Here is a 20,485-nt window from a genome sequence, read left to right as displayed (position 1 = left end):
GAGGACAATAATCCATTACTATATACCTAATGATAAACTACAATCCCCTTTCCTTCATTGCTTGAAAACATTCTTTTTGCAATGAATTAATTTTTTGTTTGTTTGTTTGCCAAAACAAAATCCACATCGGACCTGAACTGGCCTCTTGTCCTCTCCCATCTGACATGTCCCTTTCTGTTCTCTGCCATCACCCAGGAAGAAGGTTTCATGTCTGACAGGATGAGCTCAAGGTTTGTCCTTCGCCAAATGTAGTGGTGTAATTCACTTATAAGAACTTCCCAGGAGGACTGGGAGCAGTTGAGGGATGGGTTTGGGGATGGGGAGGTCACAGTTGTCATCAGGATGGGGGCAGTTTTCTCAGATATTGCCTTTGTTGGTCCCTGGCAGATATTGCTCCTCTCTGTCTCCCTGCAAGCTGGAGGGTGCATTTCCAACCTTATACCCTGGGTTTTGTTTCCTACCTCCCTTTCTCTGTTGCACTTGGGTTACTGACCTTGAGATGAGATGGTGTGGAAAAAACTCAGACAAACCTGAGTTGAAATCCCAGCTTAGTCACTTCCCGGTGGTTAACTTGAGCAATGGGCTTAAGGTTTGTCATCCTCAGCACTCCAGCCTGAAGATGGAGGTGGCCTGGTTCGCCACGTGGGGCTGTCTGAGGAATCCAGCAGTGTATAAGGCAGAGCATGATGTGCAGAAATGACCTGTGTGTGCAAGAACCCTTATGCACAGTAGGCAGCTTCAGGAGGGTCCGATTGCTTCCTCTGCAGGGGGAGAACAGAGTGAGAGGAAGGGATATAAAGTCAGTGACACACAGTGGGCGCCACAAAGGTGTGTTAGATGAATGTCGAATGATTCGTTGCCCAAGACTGCATAGAAAACAGGATTCTAACTCAACCACCTAGACTCTTCTGCCGAAACCAGGTCCCTTTATCTCTTATCTCCCAGTGGGATCACCTCAGTCAGGCTCTTGGGGAGAGGAAAGGGTAGTTGTTTCGATGTGGACTCTGGCACCAGACTACTCTGTTTAAACCTTGAAGTCTTACTTGCCAGTTATGACCCTGGACAGGTTATTTATGTCTCTGAACCTCAGTTTTCTCATCTGTAAAATGAGGCTAAAATGGTACTTTCAAGGTTGCTGCGAGGCATAAAAGAGTTACTATCTGTTAAGTGCTTACAATGGTCCGGGCACATAGTAAGCTTTCTATAAGCAGAAGCTGTGAAGATCCTTTCCTGCTTCTGCATAAAGTCAGCCCTTTCTCAGCTCCTTCCTTGTGTCACTCCCTCTAGTCTTGGCAACTGCCCAGCCCTTTCTCACAATGGAAAGTGTTTTCTTTAAAAGCAGTAAGATTTCCATCACCACCAGCAAAGTCTGAGAAACCGTGTCCTCAAGATGTTGAGAGCAGATTCAAGCATGCAGTAGGAGGCCTGGCCTCCAAAGTTCCGCCTAACTCAGATTCTTGAGTTTTCTGATATTTCTCTGGGTTATGTCACCCTGAACATTTGTGGGGTTTTAGAAGTTTCTATGTGGTCTTCAACATGAATTGTTCTTGACTGGAATGGGCTGAGAATAGTATTTCACCAGAGAAAAATTTTCATTGAAAAAATCGAAAACACTTACGTGATAGCCTGGAGGCCAACAGGCCTCAAGAGGAGTGCCTGTGGCAAATCTGCACAGTGGACCCAGGAACACAAGGAAAGAGGAGCCAGGATGCGGCTGTGGTGGGTGGAAGGCAGATGGAGGCTGTGTGTGGAACTGTCTATTCTCGCATTCAGCACTCTCCCCCATTAGAGTATACACTTGTTGAAGGCAGAGACTTAGAAATACTCATCTGTGTCCCCACACTAGCTTCTCTCTCAAGCAAAGAAAAAGAACTTGCTAAATTCCCACCAAGTGGATGAGCCCACACTCTAGGCCTGGCTGAATCTCCTTGAGGTTGAGGCCCTGAGGGAGCCATTTCACATCTCCCCTCCTGTTTCCTCTTCCAACAGTGGGCAGGTAACAATACCTACCTTCTGCACAGACCCCTTGGTGCAGGGTTGAAAGACAGTAGATTCAGGGAGGTGTCAGCTGAGGCCATGGATCTGATGGCCCCAGGATCCTCAGTCCATGGGGCCCAAGAGTCATAAAACAAGAACATGAATCCATCTGTCTGTCTGGTATTCTTGGAGCTTGGCCACACTGCGGGAGCTCTGGCTTGCAGCTGGCAGGGCCGGGGGTTGAAGGGACAGCTCCCAGCACGCAAGGCCGTGGGTGGGGGGGCATTGCAAGAAGCACTGATGCTCCCCTCTGCAGTCCCCACCCAGTCCTGACTTTGCTTGTCTAGACTGGCCCAAGGAGGGGGTCGGCAGCTGGCAATTCTGCCTCTCCAGGAAGTGCAGCTGGGGCTGCAGGGTCCCCAGGGACTTGCAGGATCCTCTGCCTGATAATCGTGGAGAAATACGGGAAGGTGTCTATAGGAGGCAGGTGGTGCCTGGCCTTAGAGGAGAGCCCCAGCAGAGCGACCTCCACGACGGAGGAACCCCAGAATGCCCAGACTGCAAGCTCCAGGAGCAACAAAGGTCGACTGTGCCCCTCCAATGAGGGAATATCTGTCCATCTGGTTGACTGCCAGCTGTGTGTGTGGTCATCTCTGTCTCTGTGTGTCTTTCTCTGGAGAGTTTTCATTTAAGCTTTTGACTTCCTTTATTCCTGGTGTGGACTTGTGTGTGGGTGTCCTGTTGCCAGTTTACGATGCACAAGTGTGGAATTGCCTTGAGCTTGCCTTTGATATTGGTGTGTTGTGTGGTGTCATTGTCATGCACCTGTATGTGTGTGTCGCTGGTTCTCACGCAAGAATGTACTTCTTTTATGTGTCTGTCGGAGTGTGCCCCTAGCATGTCCCTCTTGGCTGCTGCACCACCCTTCCTGGACCTTACCACCCCTTGGCCCACCATATGGGTGCTTTTGTCTCCAATTCCCCTCTTCAGTAGGTCAGCTCCTGGAGGGCAGGCACTTGGTCTACTTTGTCCATGGCTCTGTTTCCAGCTCCTACAACAGTGCTAGGCACTAGTGGGCGCTCAGCAAAATAATACTGAGGGAATGAACGGTGTGTCCAACGCATGTGCCTCTCCAGTTGTGCAATTAATCTTGGTGTGACGCTGTGTGTGAGTGGGGTTGTGAGACAATGAGGATTTCTGTTGCGTGTAATGAACTTGGAATGTGCACAAGCATATATATGTATGTGTGTGCAACATTGAGTATGGTGTGCATTATCGAGCTCCTGTGTATCTCGGGAGAGCATGTGTAATTGACTCTCGTGTGTGTGCCAGCATGTCTGTGCATCTCTCATGTGTTTGGCGTAATTGGTGTGCAGGTATGAACCCGCGTGTGCCTCCAGAGCGTATGGGCGCGCGAGTGTACCCACACGGCTCCTGCCCCACGCTCTCCTCGCGCCCTGCGCTCCGCCTGGGGGCGGAGAATGGGGGTGCGGCGAGGGCACTGCGGTGCCTCGGCCCGCCCTCCGCGCTGCGGTTCGGGCGCGTCACCATCCCTCCCCGCCCCAGTCGTGGTCCCCGCCTCCCGGTCCTTTGTAGCTGGCCGCGCCGCTAGCCCGCAGCCGCCCGGAGGCCCCGCCCCAGTCCCGCCCCGGCGCGCGCCCCGCCCCGCCTCTCCCCTCCCCGGGCCGCAGTCGCGCCGGGGCCGCCGCGGGCCCGCACCGAGGCGCGGAGCGCGGGGCACGGCGGTGGCCAGGGCCGCGGGCGGGCGGGCGGGTGGGAGCGCGGCGAGTGGCCGGCCTTGGACGGGTATGGCGGACCGGCGGCGTGCGTGGAACACGGAGGACGACCTGCCCGTGTACCTGGCGAGACCGGGTAGCGCGGCGCAGACCCCGCGCCAGAAGTACGGCGGCATGTTCGCTGCGGTGGAGGGCGCCTACGAGAACAAGACCATCGACTTCGACGCCTACAGCGTGGGCCGCCGCGGCTCGGCCCGCACGCCGCGCAGCGCTGGCCGGCCCGACGCGGTCGGCCTGCCAGGGCCGGGCGGCAGCGAGGACACCAACAGCGACGTGAGCGAGCCCTCGGGCTCCGCGGTCAGCTCGCCCGGAGAGCGCAACGAGCGGCCGCCGGCGCTGCGCATCCGCTGCCCCGCGCCCCGCCACCTGCCCCTCGGCCGGGACAATGGCCAGGTACCCTCGGGGCGCGCGCGGGCCGGACGAGGGGGGCGGGGCCCGGGAGGACCCAGGGCATGGGGCGCCCGAGGGCCATGCCTGGGCTTCGGGTGTTGAGGCTGCTGCCGCCAGGCTGGGGAGAGCCACGGCGCGGCCCCTCCCCCACCTCATCATGCAAGAGGTTCCTAGAGCTGGGGCGACTGGGTCAGGGCTGGCCGGCGTGGTCCGTGAGACTCGGAAGGGATCGCCCGGGTCCAGTCCGGGCTCCTTTTCTGCAGAAAGGGAGAGTGAGGTTCTGAGAGGGGAAGTAAGTTGGCTAAAGCCACTGCATGGACGCTTAAAACGCGAAGGAACCTCTGAGATGAATCTAACCCAGACCCCTCATTCTATTTTGTGAAAAGAACTGGAGCTCCGTTCCGCGTTGGTCCATTCATCCGTCCACTCACTCGGTAGTAATTATAGAGCACCTACTGTGTGCCAGCCCCAGGAGAGGTTCCGCGAGTCGCCTACGGCCACACAGCTTCAAGCTGGAAGGAGCTTTTTCCCGAGTGCTCCCCTCATGCTTGCTGGGGGGAAGGATTTTACTAAGGATTTAGGTCGTCGGGCAGTTGGAGCCGTAAACCCCTGTCCTCAAGCACCAATATATTCAAGGGGCACTCCTGAGCTCCACAGCACACACCAATGTGCCTGCTTCACAGAGCAAGGTGGAGGTAGAGCTGGGATTTGAACCGGGATCTCTAGCCTCCTAGACCTGAGCATGGGGCCGGGAGGATCAGGGAGAGGGAACGCTAGGGCTTGGGCCCTGTGGGTATTCTTTCTTGAGCTGGGTCACCAGGGACATGGGGGTCACCAGGGAACTGGGGGAAGAAGGGTCGATGCACGGCATAGCCTTTGGATGGACCGACAAGATCCAGGGTCAGGTGCGGGAAAAACGGAAGTTGGAGCACCCGAGGGCTAGGGAGTTTTCGAATTGGTCCAGACCTGGAAGCCGGAGCACTGCTAGGTGCCGGGCCCAGGGTAGGCGCTAGGTCCCTGGCTCAGCAACCTGGCCCCACCCTCCAGAAGTTCCCAGGTTAGGGTGAGCGACGGATTCATTGTGATAATTAAATCAGTTAATGCCCGTAGGTAGTGAGCATTCAATAAATGTTTGTTGTTGACTTTTATTACAATCATTATCATTTTAATTAAACCTTCCCCTCTTAAATGCTGTGAGTGACCCAGAGTGAGCCTGGAGGGAAGCAGAACTTGATCGGGGCAGATATCTGGGAGGACTTCCTGGAGGAATAGGAGCAGGGGGCTGGTAGATACGGTGGTGGGCCTCTTCGGGCCCCATCCCTTCGCGGGCGGGCTTTCTGCAGCTCCAGAGCTCTCCGTGGTCCTGAAGTCGGCGCCTCGCGAGGGAGAGGTCCAACAGCAAGGGTGTGTGTGTGTGTGTGTGTGTGTGTGTGTGTGTGTGGTGGTGGTGGGGTGGTCAGAAAGGGAGATGGTGCGAGTGTATGTGTGTGTGTGTGTGTGTGTGTGTGTGTGTGGTGGTGGTGGGGTGGTCAGAAAGGGAGATGGTGCGAGAGTCCAGCCTTCTTTATCTCCCCCATCCACTACCTTCCCTGGTGTTCCGACCTCTCTTGGAATCCAAACCCCCGAGCCCAATGGGGAGGCTTTTCGGTCGCGGGCGGAGAAGCCGGACCAGCACCAGGGAACCCGGTTTCCAGCCAAGGCGCTTTGCTCTGTTGAGCCTCAGCTTCTCCATCTGTCGGATGGGGGTGGCCGTCTTCTCCCGGCCTTCTTCAAAGCGTGGTGGGGTACCAGAGAGGCGAGGGCGCTTTGTGCACTGCCCGTAGCTGTCCCAAGGAGAGTTCCTCTGGAGCTGCGGTCAATGTCACCAACGCTAGCATCACCCCGAGGGCGCAGCCTGGGCCAGCCCCACAGCTGCGCCCTGACGCTTGGAGACGCTGTTCGCTTCACCTCTCCCGTTCCTCTCCCCTGTTCCTTCCTCTTCTCCATGTGGCCCCCTCTGCCTTTCTCCATGGCTTCTCAGGGACCGGACAAAAGGCAGCCGCTCTGGCGCGCCCAGGGCTCCGACAGCACTCGAGCTTCGCGACTGTGGAACTCAGGGGCTCCCGATCTCCACGGAGGGAGAGTTTTACTTTCTGCTGGCAGAGTAGCCTTGAGGCTTGGGTTACAGCGGGCTCAGGTTCCGGGGCGGGCCTCACCGCTCCAGGGATTTGCAACGGGTGCCCCGGCCCTTCCCCCCCGCCCACATGGCTTCTCCCTGGGCTGCAGGAGGGGTTTCTGCGGCGCAGGCGCAACGATTGCCGCTGCTGGAGGCTGAGCGTCTGCGGCGCTTTGTACCGGCGAAATCTGCTTGGGAGCAGCGATCTGTTTGGCCAGTGGCAGGCGGATGCTCCTCCCCCTGATACGCACGTGGTCTTGTCCCTTGCTCTGGGGGCTTTCTGCTCAGATCTCCAGACTGACCCCAGGGAACGCCCTGGTACGTGGAACCTAGGACTTAACAACTCCAAGGAAGGGAATGTAGGATTTGGGGAGGGACAGTGTCCCCACCTGCAATTTCCGGTCATTGACAAGGGTTTTAGGCCTCGCTGAGAGCCAGGGATGCATGAATGCGTGGAGGGAAATGAGTTGTAAACAGTGTGGGGAAACCTGGCTTCTCCATGCTGCTTTGCTGCAGCTAATATGTTTTGCACCTGGGGTACATCATTTTACCTCTGTAAGCCTCAATTTCCTATCTGTAAAATGGGAAAATTATGCGTAGTGTTCCTGGGGATACTGAGCTGGCTTATCTGTGAAGCTAAAACCTCCCCTCTATTTTAAGGCCCAGGTGTCTCTGGCCTCCTGTCCTGGATTAGGGGAATGGCCTCTGGGGTGGTGGGCCCCAACCCCCAACCAGGGTGCTGGCGGAGCTGTATCATAGACTTGGCCACCCTCGCTCTGGATGACAACTTGGAAGCAGAAAAGATGAGTTATTTCATAGGACCTGTGGGGTTGGATTTCGCATGCAGAAAATGAACAGCGAAGTGGTGGATAAGGTTGGTGTTTCATTCTGCCTGGGGACTTGGGGCACCTGTTCAGTGAGGTGGGGGCTGACTGGGACTCCCCAACTCCATCTTTCATCTTTTCCCCTCTGCTGTTATGAACCTTGTCAAGCTGTGACCTGGCTTCCTGCCCACTTCCCTCTGGAGCAACATCTGGATCATGGACCCCAGGGCTGGTGTCCACACTGCTGGGAGGCAGGAGCACCCTAATCCTCCTGACTCCCAGCTTGTCCCCAGGGCTGTGGAGACCTTGGTGCCAGTGGCCCAGCCCTCCAAACACCTGCTGTCTTGGAGGCAATTCTGTGGGGTGACCTGGTGGCCCTGTAGCAGGACCAGCCGCAGACAAAACTCCTCAGACACCGGATTAAAGAAGGAAGTGGTTTTTTATTCAGCCGAGAGCTCGGCTCTTAAGACGCGAATCTGCCAATGCTCCTTGACGAATAAACCACTTCCTTCTTTAATCAGGTGTCTGAGGAGTTATGTCTGCGGCTGGTCCTGCTACAACCCCAATGCCAGGCTGCTGTGTGGTGAGGGAGCTGCTGTCAGAGTAGAACAGGTCAGCATTAATTAAGGCCGGACCCTTCTGTCCCTGCTGTTCCCTCTGCCAGTTACGGAGATTCCACCTTAGAGGCCCACAGGGAAGGCTGGTTCAATGCTAAGTTGGAGAGGGTGTCAGGGAGAGGCTTCGCGGTGGGGAAGGCAGTGGAGATGGGTCTAGGGGAGTGGGCAGCCTTTTGTCTGGGGAAGACTATTCAGGGAGAGGGTACAGCGTGAATAAAGGCTTGGGGTCCGAGATGGAAAAATTGCTTGGTGCATTCAGGGAGAGGCACTCGGAAAGGACAAACGGAGGCTATGGAAGGAGAGGCAAGAGGGGAGCGGTCCTTGGGCGCGATCCTGGGGGGCCAAGAACGTTCCCAGCAGCTTGGCCCGGTCCTTGGCCCAAGTCCCACACTCCCTCCCCCCACATCCCCGCAGATGTTCCGGAGAGGCCTACAGATGCGCGGCCGCACACCTGTGGCGCCGCCAGCGGGCCCTGACCGCGCCGTCGTTTTCTTTTAAACAAGCCCTGAAAACCAGACTCTCTAAATCGCGAGAGCGAGGCCAGGGCCCGCCAAGGGCGTGTGCGCCGGGCGGGGGTCGGCGGGGCTGGGCGGGTGGGGGGCGGGGGCGGAGTGGGAGATCGGAAGGGAAGCGCTTCCTGGTTCGAGCCGAGAGGGGCGAATCGGGCTCCGCTCCGCGCCGCCGGGAGGAGCTGTCTGCAGCCCCCTCCTCCCGCCCTCGCCTCTCCCTCCTCCTTCTCCCGCCCTCCTCGCGGAGCCGGGCGGTGCTGGCAGCCGGAGCGGCGGCGGGCGGGCCGAGCAGCCTGGGCAGCCGCGCGTGGGCATCCACGGGCGCCAAGCCTCCGTCCCTCTCTCCATCCCTCCCGGGCCTTTGTCAGCGCGCCCGCGGGGAGCGAGGCCGAGAGCGCCAGACCGAGTCAGACAGCCCCGCAGGTCAGCGGCCGGGCCGAGGGCGCCAGAGGGGGCCATGTCGTACCAGGGCAAGAAGAGCATCCCGCACATCACGGTAAGCGGCCTCCGCCCCCGCTGCCCCACTCTGGCCTTCGTGGGCTGGGGGTGGGCACCTGGCAGGGTCCAGATCCGTGGGGCGCCTGCAGGGGCGGCCCCCGAGGCCTCCTGCGTCGCCGCGGGTGGGGCGGGGCCGGTCTCGGCATTTCAGCCCCCTCCCCCAGCCTCTGGGGACAATGGGGGTGGGGGAGCCCCGTGTGGCGGGGCGGGGCTGGAGCTGGGAGTCCCTCTCCCCGCGGGCTTGCCGCCCCCTCCCCCCACGGGATGTGCCAGAGGATGGCGTGGACAGGGAGGATGCGGAGCCGAACAAAAGAGGGAGGGGCGGGGTCCGAACCCCCTCCCCGCAGGCCTCACGCGGGGGTGGGAGGGCGAACTGAGCCTCCCTCGCTCGGCCCCGCACCGTCCGGCCCATGCACCTCACAACCGGGTACCTCCCCCGCCAGAGGAGGGAAAAGATCAACCAGCGCTCCCCGCCCCCCGCCCCTACTGATGGAGTGGAAGTCGGGACCTAGGGACAGCGCCATGATGGAAGCTGGGTCCACCTCTCCCCGCAGCTAAAAATAACCTAATGGGGTGACGCTGGCGGCTGCGGCCCGGGAAGGGTTAATGCTGCCGACGCTGGGCCACGAGAGGGTGGGGATGGTGGTGGAGGCAGAACAGCAGGGCTGCGTCCCTGGGTGTGGCCGGAAACAAAGGAACCCCCGTCTTTACGCTTTGTCTCGGGGTGGGGAGCTGAGGGCGCTGCGTTCAGGGGCTGGCCCTCCGCGCCAGTTCCTGTCTGGCATCAACGTGGAGCCTGACTGTTCCTGAGGGATGCGGACCACTGGAGCCCATGTATGCAGGAGCAGCCCCGGGCCTGGAGGCGGGATTCTGGGCGTGGTGGAATCTTCCAGGGTGACTCCTAAGGTTTGACTACTGGTGACTGAGCCTGCTCATTTATGCAAAATTCAGGCTCCTGGACAGTCGCAGGGCATCTGCCAGAGGGCAGCCTTGGGTAGGCAGAGGGATTTGACACTTCCACTCACCTGCCAGTGGCCTGTCCTGTATTGCAGGCCTATTTCTTTGAATCGGGGCAGCAAGGCTTTGCGGGTGGCATTATCCATGTAAAGCTCCCTGAGGCTGAAGCATGGGCTGAGGGCCTCCACCAGAGGGTCAGGAGGGAACCTAGGCCCCCTGTGTCCCCGGCACTGTTCTGCATCCGCCCCAGCTCTGGGCCGAGTCTTGAGTTAGAAAATTCCTCCTGGGCCCAGCCTCAGCTGTTGCCAGCAGGCCTCTGCCAAGCCCCCATCCAGAGGTGGTCACCACCTCTTCTCCGTCCCTCAGCTCTGCCCTGTGAGACATAGAGGTGTAGGTGGCCCATTTGTAAACACTGTAGTTGATCGAGAATCACCAGAAGAGGCATGGTTGCTCCCTCCTGGGCAATGTGAGAAGAAGGCAGGTGATATTTGAGCAAGTCCCTGCCTTGGGACCCTCTAACCCTGCCTCCCAAGGGAACTGAGGCAGGTGATGGGGTCAGGGGTGATGCAGTGACTCAGGAGTTAGGAGCTCTGGGTTTGAGGCTGTGTGCCCACAGCAGGTCTCTGCTGCTCTCAGGTCCCCAGTCTCCAAGGTGGAAACCTAACAGGATGGCCTGCAAGGCAGGTCTGTGGGATGCTGCCTTAGAAAGTGTGCAGTCCCAGTCTGCTAAGCTGAAGTGGTCACCGGGCCTACTGGCTCTCACCCTCTGGAGTGGAGATGCCTTGGCTTTTCCAGCCGATGGAGCTGTGTGTCCGATGCCTCTGAACCTCAGTGCTCTGCTGTACAATGTAGGCCCCATCACAGGACTCCTGAACATTCTAGGTGACCCTGCCAAAGCATTTAGTGTGCTAGGTGCATGATAAGGGCTTCAGATCTGCTGACAGGTCTTGCTGCTTTAGTTCTTCATGTGAAACAATTAGTCAACTTGTATGTAAAGAGAAATCAAATGAGTGGTTCCAGCAGCCTCTAAAGGTGGTTTCAATGAGCATGGGAAGGAGAGAGGCTGTAAGTTATGCTTAGTTCCTGGGAAAGAGGGCCTTGATGAGGATCATTTGTGTTCATTTGGCTCACATCAGCCAGAAGGGTTTGTGATGTTAAACAAATCAAAACCTTCAACAACTCAGAGAGGATCCACCTCTATGGGGCTTCACGGTAGGGCCTTTCATCTTCCTGGGGACCTTTTCTAATAACACACATACACGTGTTGTGACAGGAACCAGATCCCTGCCTTAAATGCCATGTAACAAGTGGGTGAGCGCTGTGGCTTTTCAAATGGCTGCACCTTAACCTGTTCCGTAGTAGTCATTTGACAAGTTAATGCAAACCCATTGGCTGTTAATGGGTTTGTCAAATGACTGGGTTTGTCAAATGACTGCCGTGCCAAGCACAGTGCTGGGTGCCAGGAACAGTGGGAAGGAGATGAACGGGTTTGCCCTGGTCCTTCTAGAGCTTAGCCAAGGCTGATATTTCAGCCTGAAATGGTAGTGAAGTGTTAAGGGTATCACACGGAGGGGCAAAGGAGGCCCCAGCAGGGACACTCAGCCTGGTCCTAGGGGAGGCAGAGGGCACAGGAGGAGGGAGGGGTTCTTCGTGTAGCCCGTGGGGCCCCAGAGGCAAAGGAGTTGGTGTGCTGGAGAAACTGAAGGAAAGACGGCATTGGGAGAGCACACCCTCTGCTTCCCAGGGCAACCTCTGCGTAGTTAGATCAAATCGTGAAGGCAGATGAGATGTTTCTGATAGCGAGGGTGTGTGGCCTGTGGAGAGGCCTGGGGGCTTAGAAAGGATCAAGTGTGGTTCATGGGAAGAAGTGCTGGGGTAGCAGGCATAGCTCTCAGCTTCATCCCCAGGTCCCCACCTGCTTGTTGCTGAACCATCCTGTGCCCCTCTGAGCCTCAGCTATCTCATCTGCACAGTGGGGATAAGGGTGTAGCTCTGCCAATGAGTTCAGAGACTGGAGAGGTGGGAACTAGAGTGGGGGAGGTGAAGGGGCATCACAGGCAGGGGCACAGCACGGGCAAAGGCAAGGAGGCTGATCGTTCTGCTCATGTTGATGATGATGGTGATTTCTTCCTCTTTTTTCCATCTCAGCCTTTTTCTGAGATAATATAGTAGCCGGTTAGAGATGGAAGAGCGAAAAAGCGGAAATACTTAGCTCCTGCCCCCAAGGACTGTTTGAAATATTTATAAAGCTCTCTTTCATGCGTGGCTTTTTTTTTTTTTTTTCTTTTAATGAATGGCACAGTTGGGGATTAACTTAGCTGAAGCGGCTTCTTGTGCCCACTGCAGTGAGTAGAGCATCCTGGGTGTGGCTCTGAGCAAACAAAGGCACATGGCTTCCTAGCCCTGCAGAAGCTGTTGTCTGTTAATAGAGCCACGGAAGAGGGGAGGCCTGCTCAGCTGTGAGAGGAGCAAGGAGTGTCCACCATAATGATTACAGAGTATTGTTAAAAATGAAGCTTCATGAGTACCGATCCCATGTGTTTTTGCTCTAGCCCAAGCATTCGGCACAATTGCCATTACCTCTCACCTAGTTCTATGCATCTTACTGTGAGAAAGGCAGCCTAGGTAGATCACCCCTCTTTTCCAAAGAGTAAACTGAGGCTCAGAGAGATTCAGAGGCTTGTAAACGTTCTTCATTGGCCAGTGGAGGAAGGAGAGCTTACGTTCAAGCAGGGAGGGTAGATGGGCTGGTCTGCATGCTAGGAAAGCCACTGCCTCTGTGTGTGTGTGTGTGTGTGTGTGTGCGCCAGTGTGTATCTGTATGTAAATGTAAGTGTATACCTTTGGTGTGTAAATGTGTTTGTGTGGGGGGGTGTGTGTGTGTGTTTGATCAAACAGTGAAGATGACCAGGAAAGAAAGATCAAGTAAAAATCACATCAGGCTGAATAGTTGCTCTAATTTGCGAGGACACAAAAAACGTGTGAAGCCTATTATGCTTTTTCTCAAGGGTGACATTCAGCTATCTATAGATACCCAGTTTATTCCCTGCCTTTTTGCACAAAGGATTTGAGATGTCCACAGTGATCTGTCATGCCTATGGTGAAATCAGATGGAAGTCGAATAGCAGGACTGAGGATCAAGGAAGGACAGAACAAATGTGCCAGTGATGAGGACACTGGAGTGGCCATGATTAGTCATCCACTACTGACTCTGAGCATCTGTCATCCAGGGCAGAGAAGCAAACACCCTTCATGATGTCAAGGTCATGATCAGAGAGGGAGAGGTGGACCATTTTTAGGGAAAACATTATTTTGTTTAAATCAAGTTCTTAAAAATGTCTCAGAGGGGATATAAAAGTGAAAGTGACATAACTATGCCACATTAACGCTGAATGCCCATTTATTCTAATGAACATGGCCAAGACTGAATACATGGAGCACACACAATACAACGTACATGAGTGTGCATGGCACATAGTAAATGTTTAACAGGTGATAGCTCCGTTCTGAAAACTCAGGCTGTGTCTTTGAGGAAATGAAAATTCAGAATGGTAGCTAACTAGCAGGTATGGTGAGAAAGCATGTGTGTGTGTCCCTGATTTTAATGATCTTGCCATCTAAGTAACAAAGTGCATGCATATAAAACAACTTAAGAAAGACTAAAGGGTGCCTGTAATCCCAGCACTTTGGGAGGCCAAGGTGGGCAGATCACTTAAGGTCAAGAGTTTGAGACCAGCCTGGCCAACATGGTGAAACGCTGTCTCTACTAAAAATACAAAAATTAGCTGGGCATGGTGGTGAGCACCTGTAATCCCAGCTACTCGGGAGGCTGAGGCAGGAGAATTGCTTGAACCTGGGAGGCAGAGGTTGCAGTGAGCTGAGATCATGCCACTGCACTCCAGCCTGGGTGACAGAACAAGACTCTCTCAAAAGAAAAAAGGAAAAGAAGAAGAAAGAAAGAGAAAGATAGAAAGGAAGGAAGGGAGGGAGAGAAGGAGGAAGGGAGGGAGGGAGGGAGGGAGGCAGGCTGTGGAATAGGGCACAGGTGTCAGAGGAATTCAGAGAAGAGATGATTCAGCCCTGGCAGAAGGAATGAGAGGTGGCTTCTTGGGGTTTGGAGGATGACATCAGCCAGGTGTTAAGGGACTTGATTGGTGGAGGGAAGGGAAGGGCATGCAAGGTGGGTGGAATATTTCACACAACTGAATCAGAGGATGCGGAACCGGAAATACATGTGAATGGGTGGGGCTATGGGGAGATTCTATAAAGTTTTGGAAATCAGGCAGAATGCACCCAAGGGGATGGAAATAAGATGTGGGTTCTAAGTGTGTCTCAGATATGAATGGGTTATTTGATGTTGACCAAGTCACTTTCTCTCCTTGGGCCTCAGATTCCTTTTCTTGACAGGGAGAGGTTGGATTAGATAACTCAGTTCCAAGTTCTAGGCCACTCTGATCTTCTGTGGTTAATAGGAAGACACTGGAAGTTCTTGAGATAAGAGGCTGTTACTATGAAAGCAGCTTGTAGGAATGTGGATTCTGAACTCAGACTATCTGGCTTTGAATCCTGGCTGTTTTACTTACTAGCTGTGTAATTGGGACAAGTCACTTATTCTTTCTATGCATCAATTTTCTCCGTACAGATTTATGTTTGGAAATCAGAATGATATTTCCTAAGATTTTTTCCCCATAGAATTAAATGACCTAATATGTGTAAGATGCTTAAAATACTGCCTGCACATAGTAAATGCAATGTGGGTTAGCTCTTATTATTATTACTGTGGGATGGTGTATTGGCTTTGCTCCATAGCACACAGCCTAAGGTCTCAACAATATATGCTTATTTTTTGCTCATGCTACATGAGGGCTGTGGGTTGGCTGGAACTTTGCCCTGTTTACTGGTGGGTAGTGAGTCTGCTCTGTGCATCTCCTCACTTTGAGACCCAGGCTGAAGGAGGAGAAAAGCACAAGAGATTGGCAGCAACCTGAAATATCTTTAAGAACTTCTACTCAAATATAGCATATTTCACATCTGCCGATAGTGTACTGGCCAAAGCAAGTTGTATGATCAAGCTCTAAATCAGTGGGAGAGAAGCACAAAGTCAGTCTTTCTGGAGGAGATGTGAGGATTAAATGTGAAAGACCTGACATGTGAAAGATGCTAATACATACCTGTGGAAGCTGATGATGAGGTGGTCAGGAAGCACAGGGACTGGGTTGGGAGAAAAATCCCACCATTGGTTCTTAGGTTGAACTGGATTTGGGAGCAAGCTCCAAATTGAGGTGTCTCAGTGGACAATAAGGAATAGATTGGAATGAGGGTGAGAGGCAGGGGACAGAGATAGAAATTAGGGGCCCATGTACAAAAGGTATTGGTAGAAGACAGAAAAATGCAAGCTATTTCAACACCCAGTGGTTCTCAGCCTATGTGCTGTGAGCACAGTGGTGTACTGAAAAAAATTCTCTGCAGATGTACTGCTAAATTTTGATCAGCATTTAAAATTTATGTTTACTACAACCAAGTTTATGAATTATTGTAGCATCTCGCAGGTGGAGCCCTGAGTATTTACAAGCAGAGAGATGTTGAATAGAGTCTAATTTGCTGTAAGTAAAAGTCAGCTCTTGCCATGGAAGAGGGACACCAGAGGACTTTGCCCTGAGGGCATATAAAAGAACATGGTCAGGGCAGTGGACAGCACCATGGTGCTGAACAGTAACCAAGTGTAATCACAGCTACTATAGACCTGTAAGACAGCCACAGTCACACGGTAGTGGGAGGGCATGGGGATGGTTGGAGACATACTTGGTGTAGTTTTAGATCTTTAATCCTTCAAGAATGCTGCAAAATTTTATATGATTTGAAAGTATGTCCTGAATACAGTAAGGTTGAGAACCATTGCCCTAGAGAGCTGTAATGACCAAATCATAGCTTTGCTCTGAGAAGAAACAACTCTGAGTTGGTGTTGGTAGTTTGGGAAGTGGAGTGGGATCTTGGATGCTTCATAGAGAAGTTGGTCTAGAAAACAAGAGCAAGCAGCTAAAAGGAAGAAAGCAACGTTTGTGGCTATATGAGGTTGCAGTTCCTCACTCCTTCGCTGGGCCTGTGTCCCAGGCATCCAGAGCATTCTCCTTGACCTGGCACACCATGTGTGGCCCTCTGCCTTTGTATCAGCTGTACCCATTATCCATAGAGGATCCTTCCTCCTGGGCTGGGGGTGGCGAGCACTTTGATTCCAGTAACTTTGGCTTGTTGCTCATGCCTATCTGCTCCACTTGACCATGGATACTTGGAAGACTGGGAAATTGTCTGATTCTCCTCAGGAGCCCTTCAGGAAGACTGGGGATTCACAGTGGGGATGCCACACTGTGTGAGTGAGTGAATGGGTCCAACATTGTGGCCTTCCTTGCGGAATGAGGTTTCAGCCAGGACTGCGTTTAGTCTTCCTTAACAAGGCCCTACCTGTGGATTTAACCTGAAGGTAGTTACTACGCAGAAGGAGAAGGTGGCATGAGGAGTTTGGAGCTCAGAGAGAAAAGGTGTAGAGGCCTCTGAAGTGGTGCTTCGACAATGGGGAGAGGGCAGATCTGGTTTATTAATGGGCTTCACTGCATTTCACATGGAATAGGAAGCTTTTGCAAAAGGTAGTTTTTATACACAAGCGGGATCATCACATTGCACATCTTCGCCTCTCCCCAGGGCCTTGACTGAATAATGACCTGGTGTTGGAACTTGGAGTCAATTCCATGGGAAGACTCATTGGATCTGATGCAGAATTGCATACAGAAAAAAGGTGGCTATTTGAGGAAATTTTGAACCTGCCCCCAAATTATGTTGCCATGTATTTTTTAATCATACCATATCCATAAACCCTTAGGGCTTAAGGTCTAATAACATCTCAGCAAATGTTTGATTTCTGTAACCTCAAGGTTGAATGAAACTTCTAAATTATGTAAAATTTTGTGTTGTACAATTAAGGAGGAAGAAAAATTGTCTGTCTATTGCTTCTCCCCTGCCCCCACCATTCTCCCTTCAGTGCAGAAATTCCCAATATGCTCTCTTTGCATACCTCCAATGACAGGGAGATTACCACTTTACATGGCAACCTGCTTTACTCTTGTACAGCTCTGTTGTTGGAAAGCTCTTCTTTATGTAGAGTGGGATTCTGCCTTGTGCCCTACTTTTGTTCTCAGAATCTTCCCAAATTTCTTCTTCCACACTGCTATTCCTAGAGGCACTGGAAGATGTTTCTCCATTACTTAGGACCTTCTCTTTTCCAACACCACTCCAGTTCTTTATTCCTCCTCTAGCACGATTTCTGCATACGGTGTTAGGTTTTCCTTTACCTTCTTTCATTTTCCTTTCCTTTCATCTCATTTCTTTTTTGCTATATTTTATTTCTGAATGTGCAGAATAAAAAGCAATCCTAATAAAACTTTAATTACTGGGGACCTCTTAAACTAGTTTAAAGGCTTTCTAAGGCCATCAGCTCCTCTGGGAAGCTGATAAAAGCAATCAAAGCTTTTTCCTGAGTCCTCAAATGCATGAGCATTTGGCACAGAATGTTAGACTTCATAGGCCAGTGTTTAGTGTATTGGGTGCTTTTACATATTATTTCAAGTAATCTTGTGAGGTAGGTATTTTGATGGGTTCCATTTATAGATGAGGAAACTGAAGCCAACAGAGATTAAGTATCTTGCCAAAGATCACCCTGCTAAGAAGCTATGTGGGAATAAGCTGCCGTCTCCGATGCCAAGGATTTCAGTCTCATGGGGGAAATAAGATACATTAAAATGAGCTGGAAAATGAGTGTCATGAACCAATGCTGACCAGAGATGCAAGCCTCATGTTGTGGGAACTCCAAGGAGTGACCTCGTGATCCTGGACTCAAGACACTGCCTGTGACTAAGGAGTTGGAAAGCAATGAGCAGAGCAGATGTGGCCAGAGATCCATGCTTCAGGGAGGCCATAGACGAAGGTACAGGTTGTGAAGGTGCAGTTAGGGAGGCAGAGTGTGGTGTGCATAGATAGATGTGGTGGGGCGCGGCCAAGAAAGGGCAGGGCTCAGGCCAGGAAGAGCCTAGGAGGTGTGCTTTGTCCTACAGATGAGGACAAGCTGGTGAAGGATTTTGAGGACAGGTGACGCACGGTTGGATTTGCATTTCAGAAAGGTCACTCTGCCTGTCATATGGAGCGGACAAGATATGTGGCAGGGAGATGGGGCAAGTGCACTGGGAGGTGAAAGTCAGCAGGTAGGTATCAGAACAGTTCCAGAGTAGATGCAACAAGATCTAAAAAAGAGTTAGGCTTGGGGTGGGACAGATTAGACAGAAGCTGAAAATGGAACTGAGCATTTTAATGAGATCTGCTACCCCACATTGCAAGGATTAAAAAAAAATAAGGCACTGTGTGAAGTGCTATCCATGAGTTAATTCGTTTCACATTCAAAATTTTCCTCTGCATTTGATGGGAAACAGAAGCACAGAGAGGTGAACTAACCCATGTGACACAGTTTGGAGGTGTGGGGCCACATAAGAGCCTAGGTAGTCTGCCCTCTGCACCCATGTCGTTAGGTGCAGTCTGACCTCTGCATTGATGTCCAAACATTGCCTCTGTTAAACGAGCATGCAGTGAGAGAGTAAATATAAGTACCTGGCTCCCAGGAGGCATTGGCAATGTTTATTAGGTGATAGGTCTCTGCATGTAATGTCTTTCCCCTAGAAAGCCTTTTGCAGTTTTCAGAAGCCTTTAATCTGCCTTAACCACTTTTGACCACATTCACAATAATCGTGTCAAGAGGGCAGGTGAGGTGCCAGGCCTGGAGTATGTACTTGATAAACACTGAACAGATAAGTGTAGTCTATTGCTGCCTGTCCCTGTTTTACAGAGGGGGGAAATGAGGCTCAGATGCATCAACTAGGTACACTGAAGAGAACACTGTACTAGTCTCATCACCGAGAGGCAATGGGGTGGTCTCTATATAGGTGCCAGGTGGAATTCGGTTCAAATCCTAGCTGCTGTTCCATCTTTTGGCTGTGTGACCTTGAGCAAATTACTTCTGAGTTTCCTCACTTGTCATACGTATTCCCACTTTTAAGGTGATTTAAGAATTAAAAATGAAAACCCATGTAATGCAGAACTGATCCTTAATATGAGTTCAAGGAATGTGCACTTCTTAAGGCAAAGGAGTTCTATCCAGATTTCTTTCTATAGAGCAAGAAGCACAGACCAGAACACAGAGAAACGGGTCAAGTCACCGATCACACATGCAGCTAGCATCATCTTTCCCCATGCAGCGTGCAGGCCCACTCTTGGGGTTGTGACAGAGGAGTGCTGTTTTAAAATCAGATATTCAGTCCATCAGGGAGTGCTCCCTGAAAGTCTGCTGGTACAATGGGACCTGAAATTGTGCGCTTATAACTGCAGTTGTCATGGAAACAGGCATAAGCAGCCCATGGGGACCACCTGTGTCTCCATTCATGAAGCGGGGAAAGCCACACTGTCCCCTCTCCATGAGAGGGGGAACGAATGTGTGTTAATTAGATTCAGGCTTATACCAGTTGCCACTTCGTGGGTTGCATGCCTGGATAGTGTGGCAAAGGGCCACTGGCTGACAGGCTGTCCCCGGAGGCAAAATCAAAGGCAAATGGATGGTTTCTGTGAATAAATATGAGTGTGCAGCTGAATGGGATGGCAGCATTTGCTGTTTCAGGGAGGCCAGAGCGGGGAGCTTGCTGAAGAGGAAGGCTCTGGTTATTCAAGGTAGGGACCAAGCCATGGAAGTTTGACGTATTTGAGCTATAAAACCTCTCATGCAGCAACCCCTGTGACTCCCAGCACAGAACCTTTCGGATGTATTAATTTGCTTTGATGCAATGATGCTGCCTAACAAGCATCCCCCTAGACCCTGTGCCTTACAGCAACAAATATTTATTTATGGCATTGAGTTTGTGCGTGGTAGGTGCTTAGCAGGGCTCAGCTTGATTTGTCTTCAGTCTTCTGTTGGGGTCAGGTGTGCTCCTCATATCCTGTCATTTTGGGGCTGCCATTCCTTGGGTCCTGTGGTTTTCATGGCGGGGCAGTGGACTGTCAGGGAGAGCTGAACCCACCTGCCCCTTAAAGCTTGTGCTCGGACTGGTGCACCCCCAGCCAAAGCAGGTCACATGAGCAGCACACCCACTGTCAGCGGGACAGGGGGCTGCACTGCACCCACTTTGGGTGAGGACTTGCCACAGAGGGTCTGTGTTGAAATTTTCTGGGGATGTTTGTTAATAATATCAATTCCTGGCTTGTAATCTAGATCTGGTGAATGAATATCTTGATAAAAGCCCTGATGGGAATTTGTAGCAGGCAATTCCAGGGCGTTTTGAGGACCAGCTGGGCCATGGTGTCATGCTGTCAGTTTTTGGCAGGGGGTGGGGGGTGGCAGGGGAGTATGCCTACCGATCATCTTGAAGTTTTGAATTGCGAATGTCAGCCTCAATGTCATGAGTATGTGGTTTTTAAAGGACTAAAAACTTTCAAAACCCACCTTGACATTTCCTTTGTTCTAAAAGAAAGCGGTTCCCCCTGCATTCAATGCTTGGATAAGCACATTTCTACAAAATGGGCTCCCTTGATCTTTTTGAGGCTCATTTCCCTGCTTGCTCTTTGGAAAGAAAGGGTTTCCTCATCTTTCCATAAGAGACTGGTCTTTTAGTTACCCTGAGTTTTCCTGCCCTTCCCACTGAGGAATCAGGCAACCTCATCTGAATTTGTGTGGCCT

At 52.4% G+C, this 20,485-nt stretch overlaps 1 protein-coding gene across 3 annotated transcripts in view; it reads left to right on the top strand.

The window, feature by feature from the left end:
- Window positions 1-3,664: 3,664 nt before the first annotated feature.
- Window positions 3,665-20,485, top strand: part of CRMP1 (collapsin response mediator protein 1) — a 71,188-nt gene continuing 54,367 nt past the window's right edge. The window contains exon 1 of one of the 3 annotated variants that reach the window (XM_008017943.3): window positions 3,665-4,166. In XM_008017943.3, coding sequence (XP_008016134.1) covers window positions 3,786-4,166 — 381 coding nt within the window. In that variant the 5' untranslated portion in view covers window positions 3,665-3,785. Of the gene's footprint in view, window positions 4,167-6,531; window positions 6,637-8,449; window positions 8,765-20,485 lie in introns of those variants that run through there. The other 2 variants (XM_008017944.3, XM_008017945.3) reach the window with 2 other exon arrangements.

Source organism: Chlorocebus sabaeus, chromosome 27 (genome assembly GCF_047675955.1).
Source record: "Chlorocebus sabaeus isolate Y175 chromosome 27, mChlSab1.0.hap1, whole genome shotgun sequence".
Classification (NCBI taxonomy): domain Eukaryota; kingdom Metazoa; phylum Chordata; class Mammalia; order Primates; family Cercopithecidae; genus Chlorocebus; species Chlorocebus sabaeus.
This window is presented reverse-complemented; position numbering and strand designations above follow the sequence as displayed.